At 47.8% G+C, this 27,065-nt stretch overlaps 2 protein-coding genes and 1 long non-coding RNA gene across 9 annotated transcripts in view; 1 reads left to right on the forward strand and 2 right to left on the reverse strand.

Moving 5' to 3' along the window:
• Nucleotides 1-20,357, reverse strand: part of SUPT5H (SPT5 homolog, DSIF elongation factor subunit) — a 29,264-nt gene extending 8,907 nt beyond the window's left edge. Inside the window, exons 1-13 of one of the 5 annotated variants that reach the window (XM_038528910.1) lie at nucleotides 20,280-20,357; nucleotides 19,940-20,017; nucleotides 14,276-14,441; nucleotides 9,903-9,968; nucleotides 9,347-9,358; nucleotides 8,785-8,854; nucleotides 8,602-8,670; nucleotides 8,439-8,504; nucleotides 8,154-8,184; nucleotides 7,742-7,810; nucleotides 2,978-3,229; nucleotides 1,577-1,666; nucleotides 1,398-1,468 (exon numbers count right to left, since the gene is read on the reverse strand). In XM_038528910.1, the coding sequence (XP_038384838.1) occupies nucleotides 1,398-1,468; nucleotides 1,577-1,666; nucleotides 2,978-3,229; nucleotides 7,742-7,810; nucleotides 8,154-8,184; nucleotides 8,439-8,504; nucleotides 8,602-8,670; nucleotides 8,785-8,854; nucleotides 9,347-9,358; nucleotides 9,903-9,968; nucleotides 14,276-14,441; nucleotides 19,940-20,014 (1,037 nt within the window). In that variant the 5' untranslated portion in view covers nucleotides 20,015-20,017; nucleotides 20,280-20,357. Of the gene's footprint in view, nucleotides 1-1,397; nucleotides 1,469-1,576; nucleotides 1,667-2,977; nucleotides 3,230-7,741; nucleotides 7,811-8,153; nucleotides 8,185-8,438; nucleotides 8,505-8,601; nucleotides 8,671-8,784; nucleotides 8,855-9,346; nucleotides 9,359-9,902; nucleotides 9,969-14,275; nucleotides 14,442-19,939; nucleotides 20,018-20,128 lie in introns of all 5 variants that reach the window. The other 4 variants (XM_038528911.1, XM_038528913.1, XM_038528912.1 and 1 more) reach the window with 4 other exon arrangements.
• Nucleotides 20,358-20,443: 86 nt separating this feature from the next.
• Nucleotides 20,444-25,644, forward strand: LOC106559902. 2 transcript variants are annotated; one of them, XR_005354638.1, is made up of 5 exons: nucleotides 20,444-20,664; nucleotides 23,064-23,242; nucleotides 24,159-24,300; nucleotides 24,937-25,032; nucleotides 25,436-25,613. It is a non-coding gene; the product is annotated as an uncharacterized LOC106559902 (long non-coding RNA). The 2 variants fall into 2 exon arrangements; XR_005354639.1 differs by lacking the exon at nucleotides 23,064-23,242 and having other exon boundaries at nucleotides 20,445-20,664; nucleotides 25,436-25,644.
• IL-15L (interleukin 15-like) lies at nucleotides 22,244-25,612 on the reverse strand. Of its 2 annotated transcripts, none has more exons than XM_038528916.1 (4): nucleotides 25,129-25,612; nucleotides 24,572-24,649; nucleotides 24,325-24,369; nucleotides 22,244-23,221 (listed from the first exon to the last, which is right to left on the reverse strand). In XM_038528916.1, exons 1-4 carry the CDS (start codon nucleotides 25,270-25,272, stop codon nucleotides 22,967-22,969), a joined length of 522 nt encoding a protein of 173 aa, XP_038384844.1. In that variant the 5' UTR covers nucleotides 25,273-25,612; the 3' UTR covers nucleotides 22,244-22,966. The 2 variants fall into 2 exon arrangements, with proteins under 2 accessions (XP_038384844.1, XP_038384843.1); XM_038528915.1 differs by having other exon boundaries at nucleotides 24,491-24,649; nucleotides 25,129-25,606.
• Nucleotides 25,645-27,065: the final 1,421 nt, after the last annotated feature.

Genomic DNA, 27,065 nt, shown 5'->3' on the forward strand with positions numbered 1-27,065 from the left:
ACACAGCAGAGCAGGGAGAGGATTGCAGGATGGCTGTCCCGTCCCATCCCATCCCATCCCATCCCATCCCATCGAGTGACCTGTCCCAAGCCCAAGGGCTCCTCCCTGCACTCTGCTGCCCTCTCCCTACATGACTGTTCAGCACAGTACACCTTACCCTCTGATGAGTTACTGTTTGATACATCTCCTGAAGGGCAGACCTTTAACATTTTTCATTCACTGATCTTTCCCCTAGAGCAACACCTCACACGCACACCAGAGGCACTCGGAGAATACTAGCTGGACCAAGTACTGGACGGTGCTATTGGTTAACATGCCTGGAGCACTCCGCCTGCACCTGGCCACATACCTTGTAGACTCTTCACTAACATGATCCACATTTCCCAGGGAAATGAGAGAGTGAGGCTCGCTTGGGGTACACCTCATGGCAAGGGTGGTCTGAGTCAGGATTTAAAGGCGGGGGATGAGACTCCCAAGCCTATGCCTTAATTTTCCTGGCCCTGCATGTGGGGTGGGGACACTCAGTTTCTGCCCACGCTTCTAGAATGAGGAGGGAAAGCCTGCCCCACTCCCAAAATAGGGAGTGTGGGGGAGCAGGCCGAGCTCCTCCTGCCACTCACTCAACCCTCTTCTTGTTTGAATACTGAGTTTGGTAGAGGCCCAAGCCAGTTCTGCAGGCCATGTCAGGGTGCTCAGGAAAAGGAGGTCCGATCAGGTGGGACAGCAGAGGGGTAAGTAAGTAGGTCCAATTTAGGCATGTGACGTATTAGCCAAGTCCTGGGATGCAGCTCAAAAGATGTTCCATAATCCCCTTAACAGAATGAAAAACCATCTGGTGGCTCACGAGGGGTTCCAGAACAGGACAGTGGGAAAGGGTCAGTGCGGCTCTCATTCCTCCAGCTCCTCCTCTCCCTCCCTCCCCATCAGGAGCCCTCTGGCTAGCCCTGGAACACTGGGGTCACTGCGCTGCTCCAAAGCTTCCTCCAGCTGGGGAGGGCGAGGGATACATCCTGACGAGGAAGGGCTCTGTGGCCTCATCTCTGCTGTCCAGGGATCAGAAGGTCAGGGAAAGAGACCTTACAAAGCCTGCCAGGCTGAGAAACCCCATTTTAGCATGTGATACTGAAGCCAAGTGCTATTCTGGGTACACGTGCTCTGTAACTCATCTGATTCTTACGACAATCCCAAGAGGCAGGGATCATTACTGTGGATGTTTATAGCACAGGAGCCAGAGGCCCAGGGATGTTAAATTGGCTGAGGCAATGCTCCCAAGCTGACCACTCACAAAATAAACCACAGATGGGTCAGGGGGCCCATTCCCTTGGGGGAACCTGCAAAGGTGCACTCTGCATCACAGCTCAGGGAACTCTGCCCAGCCAGGCCCCAAGGACACTTACCTGATCTTCTCGGCGTCAAACAGCCTCTGGGGAGGCCGCTTAAACTTCTTCCTTTTAGCAAACCAGTCTTTCTGTGGAGGAGAGGGGGCATGGGTGGGAAGGGTGAAGGAGGAGCACTCAGCCCCCAGCAGGATGGAGCATCCTCCCCACCCATGAGCCACAGTGTGTCCCCCTGGTACCAAGCTCATGCGGGCCTTGATGCGGTCGTAATCAATGCGGGGGATCATCTTCAAGGAGATCGTGTTTTGGCTGGGTTCCACATAATCCACCTGAAGGGAGGGAGGTGGTCAGGAGGGCTCTGGCCCTAGACATAGAAGGGCAGGAGGGGATGATGGGGAAGAAACTGGACTGCTGACAATTCCCCATTCTCTGTAGCCTCTCTCCCCTCAATTCTGAAGCAGATTACCCAGTGCCTGCTTGACGTATCTACTTGGATGTCTAAAAGGCCCCTCAGGGACGCCTGGGTGGCTCAGTGGTTGAGCGTCTGTCTTGGGGTCCTGGGATTAGGCCTGCATTGGGCTCCCTGCAGGGAGGCTGCTTCTCCCTCTGCCTATGTCTCTGCCTCTGTGTGTCTCTTATGAATAAATAAAATCCTTAAAAAAATAAAAAGAAATAAAAGGCCCCTCAAAGCTAGTACAACCACAACTAACCTCCTGGTTACCCCCAATCCTGCTCCTCTTCTAGTCTTCTCCCATTCCATCATTCCTTCTGCACTGGCACACAGCCTGGGAGTCGTTCTGAACTCACTTCTTACTCTCCCGTCCATCTCCAGTGTCCTAACAACTCCTGTCAGCTCTGTCTTCAGAAAATCTGACCTCTCCCTGCTCCTCTCAACTGCAACTCAGGGCCTGTCCCACCATAACCTGCTCCCAGGACTATGGTGGCAGTCTCCTCACTGGTCTCTGTGCTTCTATAGCCCCATCTGGTGCAGTCCAGGGTTTGACAGCCAGCTAATTCTTTGTTGTGGGGGCTCTTCCCTACATTGGAGGACGTTAGCAGCAACCCTGGCTTCTATCCACTAGATGCTAGTAACTACCCCCCTCAGTTGACACAACCAAGAAAAGTCCCCTGCCGGACAATACTGCCCCTGCTTGAGAACAGGAATCGATTCTCAATGAAACTACCAGAGTAATCCTATTAAATTCCAAGTCAGGCTATGTCCCTCCATCTCCAGTAGAAGCTAAAGCCCTAGGATGGGCCACAAGCACAGTTCCCTCCTTGAGCCCACCTCCTACCACTCTCACCCTTGAGCACTCTGCTTCGGCCAGGGCAGCCCTATTCACATGCTGTTCCTTCTGCTGCAACACTCTTCCCCAAGAATTCCACAAGGCTCCCTCCCTTACCTCCTTCAGATTTTTACTCAGCATGCTTTGAACATGCACAGAAGATGGTCATCTATTTCCTATGTGTTCCCAATAAAATCTAAGCTCTGCATCACCTAACCTGAGTGGAGGTCTGCTGTGCACCAGGTAGGGGCTGGGAATGACCAAAGGAAAAGGAAGGGGACAAAAGAGGGGAGCAGGAGTGTAAAAGCGAGCCTTAGCCCCTCAGTTACCCAGCCCCACCCCCACCCCTGGCACCTGGGCGATGTCGTCCTTATAGATGCCCCTCTTCAGGCGGACCCAGGATTTTGGCTTCAGGTTGGCCACCTCCTTCACGACTTTGAGAACATCTGTCATCTCCTTGATGGGCACCATCTGCTGGTTCCAGTAGCCAAGCCGCAGGTTGCCTACACCTTCAATGGCCTGCTTCACATGTGTCTGCTTATAGGCCTCCACGTAGATATAACCCTTCACGTGCTCTGGTGCCACCACTGACTTAATCTGCAGGGGCTGTAGGACCGACCCAGTAGCAGGAGACAGTGAGACACAAGTAACATGAACAGTAACAGCTGCCACTACAGCACTCTCTCCCAGGAATTTATCCAACAGAAATGTGTGTGAAATGACCCGGACACAAGGATGTCCACTGCAGTTATTGATTACGGCAAACAAACAAGACTGGAAATTTTTAAATGCCCCCAAGAGGGATTTGTTAAACTATAGCATAACCATTCCACGAAATATAATGTAACACTTAAAAAAAATAATGAATCTACACATAGTGATGTAGAAAGGAAACCAACAGAGGTGCTCCTGGGTGGCTCAGTCAGTTAAGCATCCAAAACTTGATTTCAGTTCAGGTCACGATTTCAGGGTTGTGAGATGGAGCCCCATGTTGGACTCTAAGCTGGGTGTGTAGCCTGCTTAAGGTTCTCTCTTCCTCTGCCCCTCCCATCCTGCTCCTGCTCACACATCCCCTTGCCCCCCCAAAAAAGGGAAAAAAAAAAATAAAAGAAAGGTAAACAACACATACCATGTATAAAAAAGAACTGGATGGAAGAGAACTGAAATGACTATACTAATAGCAAACAGAACACACTTTAAGACAAAAGGTGTTACCAGAGACAAACAAGAATGTCTTATACTGGTAAAGTTCAATCATCCAAGAAGATACAAGAAGTGCAAACCTATATGAACTTAACAATAGAACCTCAAAATACACAAGGCAAAAAGCAACAGAAATAAAAGGAGAAATTGATAGTTCACCAATAATAACTGGGGACAACACCCCACTTTCAACAACAGGCAGAACTAAACAGGAGATGAACAAGGAAACAGCACTTAAACAATCCTGTATACCGACTAGACCTCACACACATCTACAGATACAATTCTGTTGAACAGTAGTGGAATGCAGCACATTCTTAGGGTATACTTAACATTCTCCAGAATAAACCATATTGTTAGCCCATTAAAGTAAGTCTCAATAAATGTAAAAGAATTGAAATCATATGAGATATATCCTCCAACCACATAGAAGTGAAATTAGAAATCAGTAAAGATTTAGAAAATTCACAACTATGTGGAAATACACTCCTAAGTAACCAATGGATTTAAATTAAGAATTACAGGGTGCTTGGCCGGCTCAGTGGGTGGAGCATATGACTCTTGATCTCATGGTTATGGAGTTCAAGCCCTACCTTGGGTACAGAGATTACTTAAAAATATTTTTAAAAAAAAAAAAGAATTACAAGGGATATTAGAAAGTATTTTGAGGGGTGCCTGGGTGGCTCAGTTGGTTAAATGTCTACCTTCAGCTCAGGTCATGATCTCAGGGTCCTGGGATCAAGCCCCACATCAGACTCTCTGCTCAGCAAGGAGCTTGTTTCTCCCTCTACCTCTGCCTGCCTCTCTGCCTACTTATGTGTGCTCTCTCTCTCTCTACCAAATAAATAAAATCTTAAAAGATTTTAAGATTTTTTATTAAAATAAAATCTTAAAAAAAGTATCTTGAATGAAAACAAAAACACTAAACCTTAAGGGATATGAGAGAGCTGTGCTTAGAGGTAAATTTACACCTGTAAAAAAGAAAAAAAGTCTCACATCAATAACCTAACCTTCCACCTTTAAGAAACTAGAAAAGGAGGGGTGCCTGGGTGGCTCAGTTTATTAAGCATCCCAACTCTTGATTTCAGCTCATATGATCTCAGGGTTGTAGGACTGAGCCCCATGTCAGGCTCCAAGCTGGGCATTGAGCCTGCTTGGGATTCTTTTGCTCCCTGTCCCTCTGCCTCTCTCCACTCTTAAAAAAAAAAAAAAAAAGAAAAAGAAAAAGAAAAAAAGAAAGAAAAGGGAAAGAAAACTAAACACCAAGCAAGCAGAAAAAAAAAAAAAAAAAGAAATAACAAGCATCAGAATGGAAATAAATAAAAGACATAAAAGAAAAATTGAGGGATCCCTGGGTGGCGCAGTGGTTTGGCGCCTGCCTTTGGCCCAGGGCGCGATCCTGGAGACCCGGGATCGAGTCCCACGTCAGGCTCCCGGTGCATGGAGCCTGCTTCTCCCTCTGCCTGTGTCTCTGCCTCTCTCTCTCTCTCTGTGACTATCATAAAAAAATAAATAAAAATTAAAAAAAAAAAAAAAAAAAAAGAAAAATTGAGAAGTCCATCAAAACCAAAAGCTGGTTCTTTGAAAAGACTAACAAATTTGACACACCTGTAGCCAGACTGACCAAGAAAAAGACAAGACTCAAGCTACTCAAGACTGAAATGAGTAAAACCAGGAATGGAAGAAAGGACATCACCACCAACTTTACAGGATAATGAAGCAATACTATGCTACTATGTACATGAGCAAGTGTACATAATCACACCAAGAGATTAGATATCCTCAATGAAATGAATGTTTTCCGCAAAAAGACATGCACTACCAAAACTGACTCAAAAAGAAACAGAAAATCTAGGACGCCCTGGGGGGCTCACTGGTTGAGTGTCTGCCTTTGTTTTTTTTTTTTTTTTAATTTATTTTTTATTGGTGTTCAATTTACTAACATACAGAATAACACCCAGTGCCCGTCACCCATTCACTCCCACCCGAGTGTCTGCCTTTGGCTCATGTTGTGATCCTAGAGCTCCAGGATCGAGTCCCACATAGGGCTCCTGTGTGGAGCCTGCTTCTCCTCCCTCTGCCTGTCTCTGCCTGTCTCTGTGTCTCTCATGAATAAATAAATAAAATCTTAAAAAAAAAAAAAAAAAAACTGAAAAAAGAAATAGAAAATCTGAATAGACCTACTAAGAAGTAAAGATATTGAATAACTAATTGAAAACTTTTTTTTTCTAATTGAAAAATTTCTACATGCACACAAACAGAAAATCACCAGCCTATCACAAACAGCCAGGACTAGATAGCTTCACTGGTGAATTCTATCCAACATTTTAATAATATTGTTCCTCCACAGACTCTTTTTAGAAGGAGGAATATTTTCCATCTCATCCCTTGAATCTACTATTAACTTGATACCAAAAACAGTATCAAATGTGGATGCAAGTATCTTTTTTTTTTTCCCCAAAGATGTTATTTGAGAGAGAGAGAGACACACCTCACAAGCAGGGGGAACAGCAGGGAGCCCTATGCAGGACTCGATCTCAGCACCCTGAGATCATGACCTGAGTCAAAACCAAGAGTCAGATGCTTAACTGACTGAGCCACCCAAGTGGCCTTGGATACAAATATTTTTAATAAAAAAGCATAATTGGATCTAGCAACACATAAGATCATACACCATGACCCTGAATTTTATGGTACGGAAATTATATCACAATCGAAAAAAAACAAAAAACAACTATATTGTTTCAGCATTGCTTGTAATAGTGGAAAAAAGAAACAGCCTTATATTTACTGGGCATACAAAGATACTTAAGGTATTGAGAAAACGCTCACTACAGAATAATACATACACTACATAATATTGTTTTACACAAACAAAACAAAACAAACAAAAAACACCCCCAAAAACTGACATTTCTTGACTTGCAGAGAAGATGACCTGGAAAGACACACACCAACAGTAATTTCTTTTGAAAACTGGGACTCAGGGATGGAGATGTGGCCTTCTCCAACACACATATACTTCTTTGGTCATCAAAAACAAAAACAATAATCAGTCATGACTCAAATGGTCACTGGAATTTTGCCTAGGATGCACGATCGAGGTTTGAGCACACTTAAAATGACCTGCAAATCAGGTCAAACTATCCACTTAGTCCCAGTGACATACACCCACTGCTTCAGCAAGTAAAAACAATGCATTTGGCCCAACATGGATCATAGTAAGTGAGAAAATCACCAGCCAGCAAAGGGTTGGTAGTAGCCACCCCCCGCCCCCATGTTTCGTGAATTTGGAGTATACCCTTTGTAGGGTTTGCCCCTGTTCCAAAACTGACAATTACATCTCTGACAATAACTATACTTACTGAACACAAGCTGCAGGACAAGTCCCAGCGGAAAGCTGGACATGTCCAAAGCTACTTAATCCTAATGATGCTGAAGGGCAAGCAAGGTGCCTAGAAACGGGGAGTGGCTTGATCTAAGTCACAGGGCTAGGACGCAGCAGGGGCAGGATTCCAACTCCAAGAATTAATTAATTAATTAATTAATTAATTTTTAAACTCCAAGAATTTAAAGAGAGATCTGAGAACCTAATGCAGCATCTTCCTGTTTTGTGTGCTGTGAGTGAACAGGGTTGGGAACAGGCAGAAAAGGCTCAGGAAGCTAACAAGGCTGGCTTCTGGGGGGCTACATGGGCTGGTGAGCCCTACCAGAAGGGCAAAAAAAGTGAAGACGGTACCTCTGTCAGGCACTGAAGAGCCTTTCAAATCCAGGGAGGGGTCAATTTTCCAGCTAAAGCAGCTCACTTTACGGGCACTGCTCCTGGCTGCAAGGGTACCTGGTACCCTTGGATCTATACTGTCCTTCCCTCTGGGCTTCACTCTCTTTTCCAAGCTACCTGCCTACCCAACTTACCGTGTCTGTGAACTGGTAGGCAATGAACTTGCGCATCAAGGAAATGGCTGTGGCCCTTTCCTCCCCAATCTGGAAGAAGAGACACAGACTTCAGAGAGATGACGACAGGAAACATGGACACAGTAAAGGGGATAGGAGACAGCAGCAAGGCAGACAGAGTCATCAGGCAAGAAAGATAAAATAGAAGAAAGAGAGAGAGGAGCAAGAGAGATGAAGTCCAGAGCAAGAGGGTGGGCAGCAGGACAGACCGGGTGAGACACAGTGAGTGACAGGCGGAGAGGGGGGAAGGGGGCTGGGAGGTGGGGGATGAAGAGGCAGAGACTCACAGGCCCAGGAGACCCAGGATAGAAAGATGGCAAGCTCTCCCGGACAAGGCCACCTCCCCCAGCCTCCTGCTACCCAGAGTACACACCTTACATTTGACAGTCCACAGATTTGGATCCCTAGACAGGAGAGGAAAAGGAACCCCTTCAGTGAAATGGCCTCATCACGAGACCTGAAACACCACACCCATCTTTCTTCCCCTCCCTCTATGCCCCCTTCTCCATCCTGCCATCCATAAGCAGGGGAAAGAGGGCAAGTGCCAACCTGCCACTAGTCCCCATCATCCAGCACTCTGGGTCTGCCTAGGTACATGTCCCCACTCTCAATACAAAATTTCCCCCATCTCAGCCTGCCCATCCCACCCCTCCCTTACTTGACTCCTGGGAGCAGCTGCTGCTGGGTGATGTCATCTGAGAGCTCATCGGATCCTCCATATACCCTGGAGAGGGGAGAGCAGTTGGAAAGGGGGGTGATGCTCTGTCAGAGCCTTGACCCTTCCCGAAAAGGGACCACCTGTCCCCACTCCATGCCCTTACGTCTCTCCCACAGACGACTTGGCATATTTCTTCATGTAATACTCGCCCAGTTCTTCCTCTCGCTGGTCCCTGGGATGTGAAGGGGGAAAGTGAACATGAATGAAAGGCTGGAGAGGAGGGTGGGCTGACCTGCCCCCAGATCTCCCCTGGGAGCCAATCTCACCCTTTTGCCTCCCTGCTTACCTCCAGAGGTTTTGTAGGCGGCGAGCCCCAGAACGGTCTTCATCCAAGACAACATTATCGATATTGGAAGCTGCAGAAAAATGTGCAAATGGGGTGAATACAGGGAGGTGAAGGGCAGGGATCTGGAGAAAGTGATAGGGGCTGAGAGGGCCGGAGCTGGGCCCTGGGGCAGGAGACACCTCACTTAGGAACCCCCAACCCTCACCCTCTACTCTGTCCTGCTAAGCATCCTGCTTCTCACGAAAAAGACTTGGGGACAGGGCCCAACAGGTGGGGGCATCCAGCCATTCCCCATCTCACAACCACTAAGTATGCCCTTAACTCCATCTCACTCCACCTATCCCTGCCACCCACAATGCTCACACACACGCACAAACACATACACACTTTCCCAGGCCAATGGCTGGAGACCTGGCCTCAGGACTCTCTGATTCTGGATCCTATATGAGTCAGAGCCCCCAGGGCTAGTTGGGGGTCAGGGGTTAGGGAGGGTGCTGTGGGCAGGAAGGAGATGTCAGGATATGGGAGGAGGGTCGGGGACTCACAGTTTTCAGACTCTTACCTTCAATCTCTTCTACTTGGAGGAAGAGGAGGTGGTGGTGGTGGTGGTGGTGGTGGTGGTGGTGGGCGAGGGCAGACAAAGTATGAGCCAAATTATAGCAGCGAAATCAACCAATGGGTTGGGGGAAGGGGAAGGGAGGGACACAGGAAGGTTGAAAATCAAAAGTAAAGGCCAGGCATCAGGTGGTTGGGGGAGAAGCCGAAATGTATGAGGCGCACAAAACGGAAAATAACAGGGAAGTAGGGTCACTGGCCCAGGAAGTGGGGGGTATCTCGGGACAGAGCCCACCCCCCTACAACCCCTAGAAGGGGATTCACTGGGGCCCTGGGATCCCAGAGTCCTCTTCCCACCACACCCACCACCCACAGCCCCCACCCCCCAACTCATGGGCCTAAAAGGAAAAGGGTACAGAGCTGGTCTCTCTGGCAACGACAGAAAGAAGCGAGGTGAGGAGGGTGGGGGGTGGGGGTGGTGCAGGGCATGGGGTGGGGAATGGGCTCTCAAGACCATTGGTCACACCCCAAAGTGGTCTTGCAGAGGTGGGGCCCCCACACACCTTTCTCTAGAATGTCCTCTGCTCCGTCCTCCCACTGGTCCTCATCCTCATACTCATCATCCACATCTGCAACAGAAAAGCCAAGTAGTCAGGGAGGTGGGTGCAGCAAAGGCAACCTCAGAACAGTGGCTCCTGGGAGACATCACTGGGAGATTGGCAAGACAACCACCTACCCTGCAGATCATGACAGAGGCCTGCATAGGTGAGGCTCTTGCTCTATGCCACCAAGCTGCTTCAAGCCACAGTATTAGGTTTTCCATGCAGCTCCACCTCCATCTGGCTCTAAAAGCCATCCCTCCCTCAACCCCACCCATAAGTCCATTTAAAAAATCATATCGGGGGATGCCTGGGTGGCTCAGTGGTTGAGTGTCTGCCTTCGGCTTAGAGCGTGATCCTGGAGTTCTGGGATCGAGTCCCACATTGGGCTCCCTGCAAGTAGCCTGCTTCTCCCTCTGCCTGTGTCTCTGCCTCTCTCTGTGTTTCTCATGAATAAATAAATAAAATCTTAAAAAAAAAAATCAGATCAGGGACACCAGCCTGGCAGAGTCTGTACAGCATGTGACTCTTGATCTTGGGGTTTGAACCATGAGATTGGTTCAAATCTCGTGCTGGGTGTAGAGATTACAAAAAAAAATAAACTAAACTTAAAAATATATATATATATATCAGATCAAAATAAGCACAAAAATTTCCTCCAAGCTATCAAGACCATTATATGTTTTTTTAAAGACAGGATTTACAGTCTATTGGTTTTGTTATCTTCCCCTTACATTTGTAACACTGACACTTAGTGTCCTGTGCACACTGCTCTGTTGTGAGTACGTGCCACCGAGTCCCAGCTGAATCCTCTGGGCGACTCTGAAGGAGGTACCACCACCGTTCTGATTTTTACAGTGATGGCTCTGAGGCCCAGAGAAGTGACCTAACTGGCCCAAAGACTCTCAACTGGTCCCTGAGAAACAGGCTAGCTCCAGGGCTCATGCACCAAACCTCTTCACTAAGATACTCATACTCTTTCATACATAGCGAATTTTATGCTAAAAGCTGAAGAGTGATACCCCCACATGATAAAAGAATCCAGGGATCCCTGGGTGGCGCAGCGGTTTGGCGCCTGCCTTTGGCCCAGGGCGCGATCCTGGAGACCCGGGATCGAATCCCACATCAGGCTCCCGGTGCATGGAGCCTGCTTCTCCCTCTGCCTATGTCTCTGCCTCTCTCTCTCTCTCTCTGACTATCATAAACAAATAAAAATTTAAAAAAATTATATTTAAAAAAAAAAGAATCCAAAGCAGAGGATGTATGTGTGCAATGAAGTTTCCCTCCCATCTAGCTCCCACTAGCTCAGTCCCCTTCCCCAGAGGCAACTCTGTGACCAGTTTCCTGCCTAGAAATCATCTGTGCATATAGAAAAGATGCATCTAAATCCCCCACCACTACCTGCCCCAATGCAACTTTTTAACACACTGTTGGGTACTTTCCTCTTTTTTCTAAGCAATCATACCAGCCTGGGGCTCTTCCATAGGAGAATATGCCACATTTGCTGATGATCTGCCCCATAACACATTTTACCAGGCCCTTACCATCAACGGACATTTAGGTCACCAGACATTTACAACTGCAAACAGGACTGCGGCAACTATCTTTGGCCTCATATCTTTCTGCACCTGTGCGAGTTTAATTGTCTGGTGAATTCCTAAAAAAAAAGAATTGCTGGATCGAAGGGTCCCTGCCTGTTAAACGTCAATGGGCACTGCCACACACCTTACCATGGGCAGTGCCCAATGCCACTCCCCCCACCGAAACATGATTGTCCCTAGTAGTCCGTGTCTGTGTCACACAGCATGTTATCCCTTTTCTCGATCTGGGCCCATCAGCTACCTAAGATTTCTTCTCAAAGAAAGGACTCCCTCCCCTCAGCCTTTAAGGGGGGACCAGGAGTGTTTCAAGCATTTCCTGCCCCTCTGCTCCCCAATCTTCTCCCAAGAAAATGGTGGCTGGCATTCCAAGTTGTTCTCCTTACGTGGGGTGCCTAGGTGGCTCAGTCAGTTAAGCATCTGTCATCTGCAGGTCATGGTCTCAAGATCCTGGGATCTAACCCCAAATGGGCTCACTGCTCAGCGGGGAGTCTGCTTCTCCTTTTCTCTCTGCCCCTCCCTTAAATAAATGAATAAAATCTTTGAAAAAAAAGTTCTACTTTACATGGGCGTGGGGAACAAGGACTCTCACAGATGGGGGCCAATATCTGGACACAGACATCAAAAGGTTTTAAAAACATATACATCCCCTTTGCCCAGCAGTTTGACTTATAGAGATTTACCATGTAGAAAATCTTCAGGGGCCAGGTTAGATAAAATACATCTTCTCTAATCTCTAAAGAAAATGTATTTATGTCAATTACGAGCAGTGGAAATAAATCACGACAATGTTAACAGCAAATTCAGATATTTTCACGTACAGCTACAGATATTTCAAGATGTCACTTGCATCCATTGTTACTTCAAAATTAGATTCTTATCAGACCCTCCACTAAACCTTGTTATTTTAACACATTCATGATGAAACCCAAACATTCTGCGAATATTTAGGTACTGTATTTCAGTAGAAATGTTCTCTTTGGAATCCTATGCTATTTTTCTGTTAAGCATTTCAGAGCATAATTCTAGGAAGGGGTCTGCAGACTTCAGATTGCCAAAGGAGCCGCAATACAAAAGAGGTTAAGATCCCCTGGTCCAGGGATCCCTGGGTGGCGCAGCGGTTTGGCGCCTGCCTTTGGCCCAGGGCGCGATCCTGGAGACCCGGGATCGAATCCCACGTCGGGCTCCCGGTGCATGGAGTCTGCTTCTCCCTCTGCCTGTGTCTCTGCGCCTCTCTCTCTCTCTCTCTCTCTCTGTGACTATCATAAATAAATAAAAAAATTTAAAAAAAAATTAAAAAAAAAAAAAAAGATCCCCTGGTCCAGGGACGTCTGGGTGGCTCAGCAGTAGAGCGTCTGCCTTCAGCTCAAGGCGTGATCCCGGGGTCCTGGGATCGAGTCCCCTATCAGGCTCCCTGTAGGGAGACTGCTACTCCCTCTGCCTATGTCTCTGCCTCTTTCTCTGTGTTTCTCATGAATAAATAAATAAAATCTTAAAAAAAAAAAAAAAAAAGAACCCCTGGTTCAGGTAATAAGTTGTGTCTACGTCTAAACACATAGAAAGGTGTTCCCCAGCAGTGTTGCTCGTAATAATGAAAAACACAAACTTCAATGTCTAAGAAGAGATTGGTTAAATAAAACAGATTCTGGAGAAAATACTACCATGTAGCCACTGGGGGAAAAATGGGTATTTTCAAGATGATGATGATGATGATGACAGTAGCTAAAGTTTATAGAGCACTGAGGTGCCAAAAGTTGATCAGAAAACTTTATTTTTTTTTTGATCAGAAAACTTTAAATGAATTAACTTATTTAACTTATCTATGTTATATCTACCTGCACAATCGCTGAAAGTAAAAAAAAAAAAAGTTTACAGATCAGTAAATATAATGTGAGCCTTATACTGTTAATAGATAACCACCTTTTCTGAGGGGCTTCTAGGCTGGGGATTTCACTCTGGGTTGCCATTACTTGATGTGCTTTACTTGCTTGGCCCCCCCCAAATCCTCAAATATCCCTGCTGGATTAGGAAGGACTGTTTGTTCCCTGGTAGAGAGGGGAAAAGGGGCTCTGAGAGATGAACAGCAACTCACCCAGAGCCACACAGGGAAGAGAGCAGAGCCAGGCCAAAGGAATCCAGGCCTGTCGGCCTCCACTCCCATGCTGCCTACATCTAGGTCATCAGAGGTTTTCACGACGAGCACAGACTTCAGGTCTTTAAGAAATGATAATGGTATTATAACTGTGTATTTATTTTAAAAGGACTGATAGGGACGCCTGGGTGGCTCAGCAGCTGGACATCTGTCTTTGGCTCAGGGCACAATCCTGGAGTCCCAGGATCGAGTCCCACATCAGGCTCCCTGCATGGAGTCTCCTTCTCCCTCTGCCTATGTCTCTGCCTCTCTCTGTCTCTCATGAATGAATAAAAATCTTAAAAAAAATAAAAGGACTGATGTTTTAGGAACACAGAAATATTTCAAAGCAAAATTCTACATTTGGTATTTGCTTTGACATCATCAAGCAGTGAGTGGAAGTGAGTAGGAAAAAGCAAAACAGGATTGGTACTAAGCTATTTACTCTTGACACTATGTGGTTAGTATGTGGACTTTCCATATACTATCCCACCAGTGTGTGTTTGACATTTACCAAAGTAAAAAAAATTTTTTAAAGTATGTTCAAGAAATAGAAGTGAAGGTGGAAGTCCAGCCTCCGCTCAGCACTCGCCAGCCCTGTGACATACCGGCCTCGTCCAGAATGAAGCCGCCATGGCGGGGTTTCTTGGGAGGCCGGTCATCATCTTCTTCTTCCTCTTCCTCATCATATTCTTCCTCCTCTTCCTCCTCCTCTTCCTCCTCCGGCTCTTCCTCCTTCTCACTGCCTGCTACACTCCGCCGCTCTTCCTCTACCTGGAGAGTCAGGTAGGGTTGAGGCACCAAGGTTCTGCACCCCCAGATCCAGACACCAAGTCCCCCACCCCCAAGTCTGACACCAGCTAGTCATCACCCCCTGTGCTCTGCATACACTCCCTTCCGCCCTGGCCAGGCCTCTCTGGCAGCCATCCTATCTCAATGACAGCACTGCCATCCCCCCAATCCGCCCAACCAATACCCGGGAGCTGGTCAGACTCCTCTACCTGGCCTGTAAATGCTGCAGCTCCACGAGGTTTGCTCCTTGGCCCTCATCTCTCTGCACCCTACAATTCCCTAGCCCATCTCTTCCGCTCCCTTGGCTGGTGGACATCTCTGCAACGATTCTTGTATCTCTAATCCCAGTCTACACTGCTCCCCGAAGTTACTGCCTGCCTCTTGTTGCTAATTCTTTTTTTTTTTTTTTTTTAAGATTTTACTTATTTGGGATCCCTGGGTGGCGCAGCGGTTTGGCGCCTGCCTTTGGCCCAGGGCGCGATCCTGGAGACCCGGGATCGAATCCCACATCGGGCTCCCGGTGCATGGAGCCTGCTTCTCCCTCTGCCTGTGTCTCTGCCGCGCTCTCTCTCTCTCTGTGACTATCATAAATAAAAAAAATAAAAAAAAAAAAAAAAAAAAAAAAAAAAAAAAGATTTTACTTATTTATTCATGAGAGATACAGAGAGAGAGGGAGGCAGAGACACAGGCAGAGGGAGAAGCAGGCTCCACGCAGGGAGCCCGATGTGGGACTCGATCCCTGGTCTCCAGGATCACACCCCAGGATGAAGGCGTTGCTAAACCGGTGGGCCACCACCAGGGCTGCCCTCTTGTTGCTAATTCTACGCACAATCTTTACTCCTCAGCTACAAAACACCTCACACCACTGATCCTCCCTAGGGAAAAGCTCTTCCCTTGGCATCTGTCACATCACATCCCCCTGGCTTTTCTCCAACCTCTCTGGCTGATCTTCTGCAAGCCCCTCCTCCTTGTTCAACCCTCAAGTACTGGCTTCAGTCCCCAGGGTTCAGCAGGGGGCCCACTCTGCTTCTGCCTGCAGACACTCTCCCCCTCGGCCACTTTACCTTCCATAGTCTCGCCTTCCATCTCTGCAGGTGATGCCCCATCTGTTTTCAGTTCCCCACTTTCTTCCAGAACTAGAGGCCCCCATGTGTCAGCAGCCTCCACAGATGCCTCCCTCAGGGGTCCTCTGAGCACACACACCATGTCCTACACTGACTTCGATGTCCTCCCTTAGGTTTCTGCTGGCTCCCTCTAGCTTCCAGGAGGCACCAAACTCTTGACCTTCCTGTTTTTGGAACATTATCCCTCCAATCTGTCCCTTCTTCCCCATCCCCATATCCCCCAGCCTAAGCCAGAACGCTGCCCTCTAAAACCCAGCCCCTTGGGACGCCTGGGTGGCTCTGTGGTTGAGCACCTGCCTTCAGCTCAGTGCGTAATCCTGGAGTCCTGGAATCAAGTCCCACATCAGGCTCCCTGCGTGGAATGGAGCCTGCTTCTCTCTCTGCCTGTGTCTCTGCCTCTCCCTGTGTCTCTCATGAATAAATAAATAAATAAATAAATAAATAAATAAATAAATAAATAAATAAAATCTTTAAAACTAAACAAAACCCAGCCCCTTGCCCAGCCTCTTTTCTGGTCTCTTGGCCTCTAAGCCCTCTTTCTGTACCAGTCACAAAAGGAGATGATCCACACAAAGCAGTGTTTGCCAACTTCAATCTTTTCCTCATTAACTTCATGCCTTCTTGCCAAGTTCACATCAGTACAACCCATTTATCTGCTATTTTCTTTAAATTCACTCCAATTTTCATTTAACTTAACAGAAAAACTTTTCCATATTTTGAAATATTTCACAAGTAAAAACGTTTTTAAAGTTAACTTGTCATGGGACAAGACATGGGTGGCTCAGTGGTTGAGTGTCTTGCCTTTGGCCCAAGGTGTGATCCTGGAGTCCCGTGGGATCAAGTCTCACATCAGGCTCCCTAAATGGAGCCTGCTTCTCTCTCTGCTCATATCTCTGCCTCTCTCTCTCTCATGAGTAAATAAATAAAGTCTTTAAAAATAAATAAACTTAACTTGTTATAAGCAAAAAGTAACCATAAAGATAAAAGTAAAACAATGTTATTAAGCACTAGTAAGATACTATTGCCTGCTGCAAGCTCTAAGCCAAAAACCTGTTTGCCTAATAAACATGGAGACAAGCTCTTATTATAAGTGTTCAAGGCACAGTAGCACCAAAATGAAACTTTCTGTGACCCAACTAAAAGACAGGACATGCAACTTATACAGGAAATAACTTCATGATGATTCAATGTGGCTTGAGGTCTTGTTCTTATCCCACCTAAAACCACCTCTCATCAACCCCTACCTGGAATGTAACCTATAGTCTTGGGAAACTAAATATGATCAACACAAAAATGGGTCATTTGGTTCCCCGCTTGAAACAACATGGCCATGGTTTCCCACTGCCCTCAGGTAAAGAACTAGCTCCCTAGCAGCCTAGACTAGAAGCACACACTCTGCCCACTGCCTCTCCTTCTCATCCTGCCTCTTTAGGCTCCCCACTCACCCAAATGCTAGGTCCCAGCCATACTGAACTACTCATACCATGCTCTCTGTGCTATCCATTGCCCATGCTGGTCCTCTGCAAAAAAAGCCATTCTCCTTTGACTCTTACTCATAGTTCAATCAAAATACCCCCCTTTTCAGGGAGTCATGCTACCCCCCATCCCCAGCAAAGTCAGGCATATCCTCTGAGCTTCCTCCATCACAGCCTTGTACCACTGTGAGCTCCCTAAGAGCAGGGCCCAGGCTATCTTAGGCATTGCTAGGTTTCTAACATCACCCAGTCCAGGGATAGGAACTGAAGCAACTGAAATATTTGTTTCATACATATTCCTGACTAGTTCACAATGTCCCACTTTTTAACAACTCAAACTACAACAGGACCACAGCTTGATTTCAAGGAACCTTGTCATCACTCTCCTGGCTCAGTCCCAGCAAAACCTTCTCTCCAAACCTGGCTCCCCAATCACTGAGGAGAGAGCTCCTATTACTATCTTTGTGTTATCCTGAAGCTTGAACATGCTCTTACGCTGGGCATCCTCACAATCCCCTGAAGTAACCATCTGTTTGTACAATTATCTCTACCCCGGGACAGAGAGCTCCATGAAGGAGCCTGTGACCCACCATGACAGCAATACTAGTAACACATGTTCATCGAATGAATGAGCAAATTACTGGGACTGAGAATGGTGAAACGGCTCATTCTCCTCAACACTGACTCATCGTCTGCCATCCCTACCTTCTGTGTTCCACAAGGCCTGGTCCTTCAAAGACCATGCTAACATTTGGCTGTCAAAAAAGCCTATCCAGTCCTATCTCTGGTTGGCCTTTCACTGTCCTCCTGCCTCATCTGGTGATAGCTGACAAGCCAGCAGGTGAGTCAAGAGCCTGGTGTGGTGTTGGGAAGTGAGATCTGGACATAGCAAACCAGATGCCCCAGCCAGGAAAAGGACCCAGGGATCGTGTTCTTATTACCACCAGGATCTAACCACAAACAGTGTCCTGAAGCCATGAGTCAGAGAAACCAAGAACCCAGTGCTGCTTGAAGCAAAAGCCCTTCCTAGCATCCTCCCACTTTGCCCCACCCTGACGATGGCTTCCCAATTCCTTCAACTCTTCACTGGAGGCTGAGGATTCCCCAGAGAGCACAAGGATTGACAATCAAATACCTACAGAGAGCAAGAAAAGAACAAAAGTAAGTGGAGGAGGTCAAAGGAAATCCATGGCACTCTCTACCTGATGTTTCCTAGGATACAAGTATATGAAATGTTTACTTAAATCCACCACAAGGCAGGTATGATGATAAATGGCAACTGATATATACCAGGAAATGGGAGAAAATTCCCCATTCTACAGCAGGCTGACACTTCTTAAGCAAAGAGCTGCTGGGGGGCAGCCCCGGTGGTGCAGCGGTTTGGCGTCGCTTGCAGCCCGGGGTGTGATCTTGGAGACCCGGGATCGAGTCCCACATCGGGCTTCCTGCATGGAGCCTGCTTCTCCCTCTGCCTGTGTCTCTGCCTCTCTCTCGCTCTCTCTGAATGAATAAATAAATAAATCTTAAAAAAAAAAAAAAAAAAAAGCTGCTGGGTAGAACAGTCCTGGGTTTCATGTTGCTGGATCCTCTCACTTTCCCAGAAAAGCAGAAAATCATGACTTTTACATGAAATAGTCCTTACAAGTGTTGGCAACTAACTTTAAAAATGATTTAGAGGCAGCCCTGGTGGCTCAGCGGTTTAGCGCTGCCTTCAGTCCAGGGCTTGAGCCTGGAGACCCGGGATCAAGTCCCAAGTTCAGGCTCCCTGCATGGAGCTGCTTCTCCCTCTGCCTCGCTCTCTCTCTCATGAATAAATATATAAAATCTAAAAAACCAAAAACAAAACAAAAACAAACAAAAAAACCTGATTTACCTTTCTGGAGGTTAAAAGAAACATTTACAATCATCAAGTCATCTCTTTGTTAGTTTGCAACTGTTGCCTACTAAGTGTAAACTCTGAAAGAAAATTTGCCTGGCTCCACTCTCTTCAACACCTAAGGAAGAATCTGGAACACAGGAGTAGCTGCTCAAACATTTATTTAATCAGCGAAAAAGCCAGAAGTAAACAAAAGAGGAAAATAGGTAACAGCAGAATATTTAAAATCAGATGAACCAAATAGAGCCAAAGCCAGAGTAATCCTTTCAAAACATGAGATCACACCCCTTCTTTGCTCAAAACCTTTCTCACGGCTCTGTCCCACTCAACCAGGACAAATTCCTTAGCAGAACCTTCAAGATCCTATATGATCTGGCTCCTGCTACTTCTTTGCGGCACACGCTCTCCTTGTTACTTCTTGAACAGGCAGGCCCACGCTCCCAACTCTGCACGTGCTGCCCCCCTTACTGCAACACTTTTAACTTCTACACATGGCTCACTCCCTCACCTCCGACATGTCTTTTTTCAAACATCACCCTCTCAGGCTCACCTTACTTAAAACTGACCAAGACTTCCTATTCGCTACTTTTCTCCAGGGTACCCTCTGCCTTACTAAACGATAAACTTATTAGTTATGTTTACTTAGAAACAAGGAGCAAAGACTTTCAAAGTCTGTTTTGTTTATTGGTGCCGGCCCAGGGCAAAGAATTGTGTAGGCACTAAAAATATATTTCTGAAATGAAATGCACACCCCAAAATAGAAGCGAACAGGGAGTGCTTGCTCTATGCCAGGTCCTGTTATTTCACTGTACCTGGCGCATCCCTGGCTTCGCGCACCCATCCATCTGCTGGACTTAGGCTTGCCTACTTCTCTATCACTACCAGCAAGCTGGAAGCTCCCAGAGGCCAGAGTTCGTTTTGATGTCCTCCGAGCTCCCACAGGGGCCCTTCTGCCCTGGTCCTGCCCCAGGCGCGATGCCTCCCCACCAAGTCCCAGCCACACACCTCGGCCTCCTCGCCGTCACTGCTGTGCTCACTATCCTCCTCCTCGGAGAAGTTGCTGTCCTCGCTGTCCGACATCTTCTGCTCTTGCAGGAAAAGACGGCGGCCTCAGTGCGCCCCCCAAACAACGGCCCCACCCCAGCCTCAGTTTCCCCGCCAGTTCCCGGGGAGAAGAAAAATCCCTTAGCGCACTTCCGGCAGCCTCGTTCTGGCAACCGTGGTCTCGAAAGGCTATCCCTAAGCCACCTGGTACACCTTCCGAGTCCCCGAATCCGGGCTCTAAGCCTCCCTGGACCCCGGCGACCCTCGGTGCTGCCACCTCGGCGACCGACCCACCCCTCACCGCTCGAGTTCCACCTCAGCCTTCGGTACCAGCAGCTGTTCACACGACGCCCGGCTGGGACTGACGTGCCCTCTCGCGAGAACCTACCCGTTGGCCTCGCCTAACGCGAGATTTCCGGAGCTCGTCTCCGGTGACGCACTTCCTGGGCGCCATCTTGAAAGTGGCAGGTCTGCTTAACGTAGAGCATGGAGTCGACATCTTGGGAGTGTCAAAGAGGGGTACAGCTCCTCCCCTTCTCCGTTAGGCATTTCCAACCGGGAGCTCGAGCTTGTACTTAACTGATGCGGTGTGCCGAGCCGCGAGGAGTCAGGGAAGGACTAAATAATAATGAATTAGCAGATAAATCAGACTTTATCCCCTAGATCCTCTAAAAGATTCCTAGAAGGTAAGTACCCCCATTTTGCCGACAAGAAAACTGAAGCTCAGAAAAATTAACCGCGCAATGGCAGACCTAAGACTCCTCCCCAAGTGTAGGTGACCCTTAAAAACCCTTGCTTTCCTTTACAAATCCCTAAGTTTAAATCAACGGGAATTTACATATTAGTAATTATTTGTCTGACAGGTGGCAAAGAGGACCAGGCGATGAGAGAGAAGAAAAATTAATCTGATGAAGGGGGAAAAAAATCAAACTTTTAAAACACATTGCTGGGGATCCCTGAGTGGCTCAGCGGTTTCTCGCCTGCCTTAGGCCCAGGGCGCGATCCTGGAGTCTCAGGATCGAGTCCCGCGTCAGGCTCCTGGCACGGAGCCTTCTCCCTCTCCCTGTGTCTCTGCCCCTCTCTCTCTCTATGTCTATCATGAATAAATAAATAAAATCTTTAAAAAAAATTGCTAAAATTTCTTGCATAAGCATTGAGACACCTGGATTCAATTTACAGAATTTTAATATGCACCTAGTACAGGGTAATATGTGGTTTGGCCACCAACTGGCTCACAAGACAGCTACCAGGGAATGAATACACACTCCCTGATCCAACAATCCCAAACTGAAACCAATATAAACTGGGGAGGGGCTGGTCACTCTATTTTCCTTTCTATAAAATTGGTTCGTGTATTCATTTTTTAAAAGATTTTATTTATTCATGAGAGAAAGAGAGAGAAAGTCAGAGACACAGAGAGAGAAGCAGGCTCCATTCAGGGAGCCCGATGTGGGACTCCATCCCAGAATTCCAGGATCGCGCCTTGGGCCAAAGGCAGACACTCAATCGCTGGGCCACCCAGGTGTGTTCACCTTTATTCATTTTTTAAAGATTTATTTATTTGTATATATATTTATTCATGAGAGGCACAGAGACAGGCAGAGACATAGGCCGAGAGAGAAGCAGGCTACCTACAGGGAGCTTGATGTAGGACTCCATCCTAGGACCCCAGGATCACACCCTGACTCCAAGGCAGAAATTCAACCACTGAGCCACCCAAGCATCCCAAGCTCGGTCTTATTTATTTATTTATTTTTATTTTAAGATTTTATTCATTCACAAGAGACACAGACACAGGCAGAGGGAGTAGCAGGTTCCATGCAGGGAGCTGTATGTGGGACTTGATCCGGGGACCCCAGGATCACACCCTGAGCCAAAGGCAGATGCCCAACCGCTGAGCCACCCAACTATCCCCCAACCTCGGTTCCTTTAAACAGCAGCCCTTCAAAATAGGATTCTACATATAAAATGCTTATTGACCTTGCTGCAAAAAGACATTTACTCCAGGAAACAGTAATTTTCTCCCCATAGAAAGTTCTTCCTTTGTGTGTCAGGTGTTCTCAACCCTTAGCCCCAGTGGTACGTAAGATGCAAGAAGAGAGCGATGCACAATAGCCCCAAAGTGGAAACAGTCCAATATCCATCATGAGGAGAGTGGATAAACAAATTGGGGTGCATCTATACAATGGAATAGTAACAAAACTGCTGGTTGGTACATGAATGAATCTCAAAAACATGCTGAATGAAAGAAACCAGACACTAGAATATATGTAAATATATATATACATAGTACAATTCCATTCATATGAAACCCTAGAGAAAGCAAAATTGATCCAGAGAGAAAGCAGACTGGTGGGTGTCTACGACTGGAGGTGAAGATTAACTGGGAAGGGGCATGAAGGATGCTTTGGGGTGATGGAAATGTGGCTGTGTGTATACATTTGTCCGAACTCAATGAAATATCCACTTGAAATGTATGCTTTTTACGGTACATAAACTACACCTCAATGAAGTTGATTTTGAAACTATGGATGTTCAGGATCCACCAGAGACCAATTATCAAAATCTCTGGGTTGGGGCCTTGACATCAGTATTATTTCAAAACTCTCCAGGTGGTAATTATTTGTTTTCAGGGACTTGAGGCACAAGCCTCTCTCTGTCTGTCCTCTAGGGGTGGGATTAGGTTAGAAGAAATCTGTGCAATTCTGTCCTTTCCCAGAAGAGAGAGGAGGGAGTATCTGAGAGGGAGAGCAGAGGCAGGTGAGAGCCGATTTATCTACCCACCCCCATCCCAGGAGGTCAGAGACTTCAGGTTTCAGATCTTATTTTCCTTCTCTCCTCTCCCCCTTGGCTCCTTGGGTTCCAGATGGGGTCCTCTGGCCTAGAAGAAGGCTTAGGACTGGGAACTGGGGCTAGAAACCCAAGTCCTCTCTCCCTCTCTCCACCCAGCCTCTCCAGCAGTTCCAGGGAGTCTGTGTCTTCCCAGGCTCATGCTGAGGGCAGGTGCTGAGCACAAGCCCCCTGTAATAACTCTAAGAGTTTGGACAGAAAGAGAGGGACAGGTCTCTGAGGATGTCCTTCGCAGGGTGGACAAGGGCCCTGGCCAGTCACCCACAGCCGAGACCCCAGGGCATCCAGCAGACGCTGTAGCCGGAACACCGCAATCCCCAAGGATGGGCCCTCTTCGAACTGGATCACAGACAGCTCCAGCCGGAAGCACCCCAGAGTCTCAGCAGGACACACCTGTGGGGACAGAGTGACTTGGTATCTCTGGGCAAGGGTCTGATCCCAAAATCCCAACCCCAGGGTTTCTGAATTATGGCCTGGGATAAGCCCCTTCACCTCTTTGGCCCTCAGTTTTCTAATCTGTGACAGAGTTCTGAATAATTCCTACCTTCAGGGCTAATGCAAACCTATACCTAGAAAATGACACTTCTTTCTTAAATTACTTTAAAGTGTTGATTTTGTTAGAACAAAATACATTACTGCTATCTACCAGAAATTGATGAATATATCCTGGATGGGAATACTGCCCTAGTTGATGTGGGATCCTTGTGTGGTGTATGTTCTTCACATCCATATACAGTGGACCTCTCTACCTCATAGGGTCAGTGTGAAGAGTTTTTTTTTTTTAAGATTTTTATTTATTTATTCATGAAAGACACACAGAGAGAGAGGCAGAAACACAGGCAGAGGGAGAAGCATGCTCCATGCTGGGAGCCCAACATGGGTCTCGATCCCGGGACTCCAGGATCACGCCCTGGGCCAAAGGCAGACGCTAAACTGCCGAGCCACCCAGGGATCCTGGTCAGTGTGAAGAGTAAACAAGCTCATATACTTAAACCATTTAGACCAATGCCTGGCAGATGGAGCACTATTTAACCATCACCACCATCATCATCATTTGTTGCTATGTGCCACTTATGTTCTAGGTGTTGGGAGATGGCACAGGGCACCTGGGTGGCTCAGTCCGTTAGGCGTCCAACTCTTGGTTTTGGCTGGGGTCCTGATCTCAGGTTCATGGGATCAAGCTCTACATCGGGCTCCCCACTAAGTGAGGGAGTCTGCTTGGGATTCTCTCCCTCTCCCTCTGTCCCTCCCCACTGCTCACATGCATCTGCAAGTGTGCTCCCTCTCTCTCTCTCTCTCAAATAAATAAATAAATCTTTTTAAAAAATAGGTATTGGAGACAGCAGCAAACAAAATCTATTTGAAGGCTGGGAGCTGGGTCAGCAGCTGGACAGCCAAACACCAGCCCTACTGCCTCCTGCCGCCAACATGTATTCTGAGCTAGTGGATTCTCCCTAAATTTCCAACGCCTGGTAAGGAGCTAATGAAATACTCACCGAAAGGTCATCTGGGGTGTAAAGAGTGCCATCATTTTTGTTTCCCTATAATTTGAGGCAGGGAGAAGAATCAGATCTTGAAGGGGAAAGCCGGACCCTTCTTCAAACATGCCCCCCCCAACCCCCTCCCTGCCTATCTGCTGGCTCTCCCCTCCCTCCTCCTCACCAGCATCTTCATGATGGCAATTAAGAAGTAGAAAGGCTCCCGAGGACAGAGGGGTGATCCTAGGCTTCCCAAGGGCCGTACCAGCAGGAGGATGGTCCAGAGAGGCCACACGGGCACCCTGCCCACCACCCAGGCTTTCTCTGGTCCCAGCCCAGGGTCCTGGAAGCAAGAAGTGCAAAGAGACAGAGCAAGTTGGAAGACTGAAGTGTCCTGACCCCTTCTGGTCCAGCTCCACTCAACCCACAGATACTCAGAAAATGTTCTTCAAGAGGCCAGGGAAGATGGTCATGCTACAGTAGGGAGGGTCCAGGTCAGAGGGCTCCCTGACACACCCCCCCACACACACACACACACAGGAAGATAAAAGACTCAGCAAGCGTATGAGGATTAGCCCAGAGAGATTAGAGGATTTTGGGAAGTCTAATCCCACCCTCCTCCCCCAACAGGTGCATCAGGCAGCATAAGAGTGTGTGAGTACGTGAATCCCATGGCCTGTCTTCTCATTGGAAAACACCCCTGCTAGGCTTTATCTGTGTTTGCAGGTGCATATTTGGGGATCTGCTCTCCCTTCTACTTCTATTCCTACATCAAGTTTCTCCATATTTCAAATATCTTGAAATCTCCATGCTTGCCTGTACCTGTCTGTCTTCGTTCTCTGAGGGCTGGCCTCTCTGCCTCCGAATCGCCGTCACTTGTGTTTTCTGGGTCCATCTGTAATTGACCCTGTGTCTATCTTCTTTTTCCTCTTCTCCATTGGCCCCTTCTTTGTCTTTCTCCTTCATGTGTGTCTGTCTCTCTTGTGCTTTGTATGTCTGTCTGTCCCCCCAAGTCAGCGTCTGGGTGCTCCCTCCCTCCACCTCTCCTCTCTCTCACCTTGTTGGAGCTGGACTCTGGGCTGGAGGATTCTCCCTCCAGCCACAGATCCGCCCACTAACCTCCACCCAGTCTCCACCTTCCAGGTGCAAAGTGAGTCACCACAGCCCTTTGAACCTTGGACTTCAGGGACGCCTGGATGGCTCAGCGGTTGGGTGTCTGCCTTCGGCTCAGGTCCTGATCCTGGGATCTGGGATCCAGTCTCGCATCAGGCTCTTTGTGGGGAGCCTGCTTCTCCCTCTGCCTGTGTCTCTGTGTCTCTCATAAATAAAATCTTAAAAAAAAAAAAAAAAAAAAAAAAAAAAAGGAACCTTATGGGCAGCCCCTGTGGCTCAGCGGTTTAGCACCGCCTTCAGCCCAGGGCATGATCCTGGAGACCTGGGATGGAGTCTCATGTTGAGCTCCCAGGTTGGAGCCTGTTTCTCTGCCTCTCTCTGTGTGTCTCTCATAAATAAATAAAATCTTAAAAAAAAAAAAAAAAAAAAAGAACCTTGGACTTCTGACTCAGTACTGCCAGAGAAACTGAAGCAACTGTGGCCCCTCTGCAGCTCTGAGACAAGCCTTTTGCCTGGGGAGGGAGTACCCTGAGTGTGGGGGAGTAAAAGGGCAACTCAATCCCGAGATTCCTCAGATGGGATGAGAGGGTGCTAGGGATGAATTCTGTGGGGAGGAGCTTGGAGAGTAGGGTGACTTGAAGGAGGGAATGAAGAGATGATTTGAAGGTCCCTGGAGAAAGAGGGATTCTAGGGTAGGGACCCTGAAGGGGGGAGCATTCTGAAGGGAGAGTCTCGGGGCACCTAGGTGGCTCAGTGGTTGAGCACTGCCTTTAGCTCAGGTCGTGATCCTGGGGTCCTGGGATCGAGTCTCACATCGGGCTCCCTGCATGGAGCCTGCTTCTCCCACTGCCTGTGTCTCTGCCTCTCTCTCTGTGAATAAACAAATAATGAATAAAATCTTTCTCATGAATAAATAAAATCTTTTTAAAAAAGAAATGAAGGGAGGGTCTCTAAGGTGTGGAGAATTCTAGGGGAGGAACATCCTAGGGGAGGCAGTTGCTGGGAAGAGGAGGCTCTAAAGGGAAGGGAATTCTTAAGTAGATTTTGAAGGAGGGAGGCTCTAAAAGGGAGAGAAATTTTGTGAAAGGGGATTCTACCGAGGAGGTTCCAGGAAGGGTGGATTGCGGGCAGAAGTAGATTCCGGGGCCCCTGAGTGGACGAAGATTCGGGGAAAGAGGAGCTGAGTGAGGGCTCTGAAGAGGGGGGGGGGAGTCTGGAGGAGACTCTAAAAGGAAGGGAATTCTGGTGAAGAGTAGATTCTGAGCGTGGGGCGCTAAAAGGAGATTCTGGGAGAGGATTCTCGGAGCAGGTGGGTTCTGAATCCTGAATCTGGAAATCCCGCCTGACTTCCGGCTGTGGGTTCCGTAGGTGCGATTCCGAGGGAGGATTTGCGGAGCAGGGGAGGACGATAGCCAGTGGCGAGGGGTAAACGGGAGCCTCTTCTGAGGACCGTGAGAATCGAGCTTTTGGGTGGAGGGAAATTTTTAAAGAGCCGAAAGGCAAACGTGGCAGCGGGGGGGCAACGACCAGGGTGAGTGTGAAGAACAGCGGGTGTTCAGCCTTCTCCAGCGATTGCACGCAGCGCACTTCAGGCCCCGCCCCTTCCGCTCCCAGGTCCCGCCTCCTCCGGTCCTTGGACCCACCTT

This window comes from Canis lupus, chromosome 1 (genome assembly GCF_011100685.1).
Source record: "Canis lupus familiaris isolate Mischka breed German Shepherd chromosome 1, alternate assembly UU_Cfam_GSD_1.0, whole genome shotgun sequence".
NCBI classification, from domain to species: domain Eukaryota; kingdom Metazoa; phylum Chordata; class Mammalia; order Carnivora; family Canidae; genus Canis; species Canis lupus.

Excerpts from the sequence above, each read along its gene's own strand:
- IL-15L (XM_038528915.1), bottom strand. The coding sequence starts at position 25,272 with ATGAAGGAGAAAGACAAAGAAGGGGCCAATGGAGAAGAGGAAAAAGAA. Across the intron at positions 24,370-24,490 it reads TTGCCATCATGAAGATGCTG|GGAAACAAAAATGATGGCAC; the intron begins GTGAGGAGGAGG and ends CTCAAATTATAG. Across the intron at positions 23,222-24,324 it reads ACACCCCAGATGACCTTTCG|GTGTGTCCTGCTGAGACTCT; the intron begins GTGAGTATTTCA and ends CTGTCCCCACAG.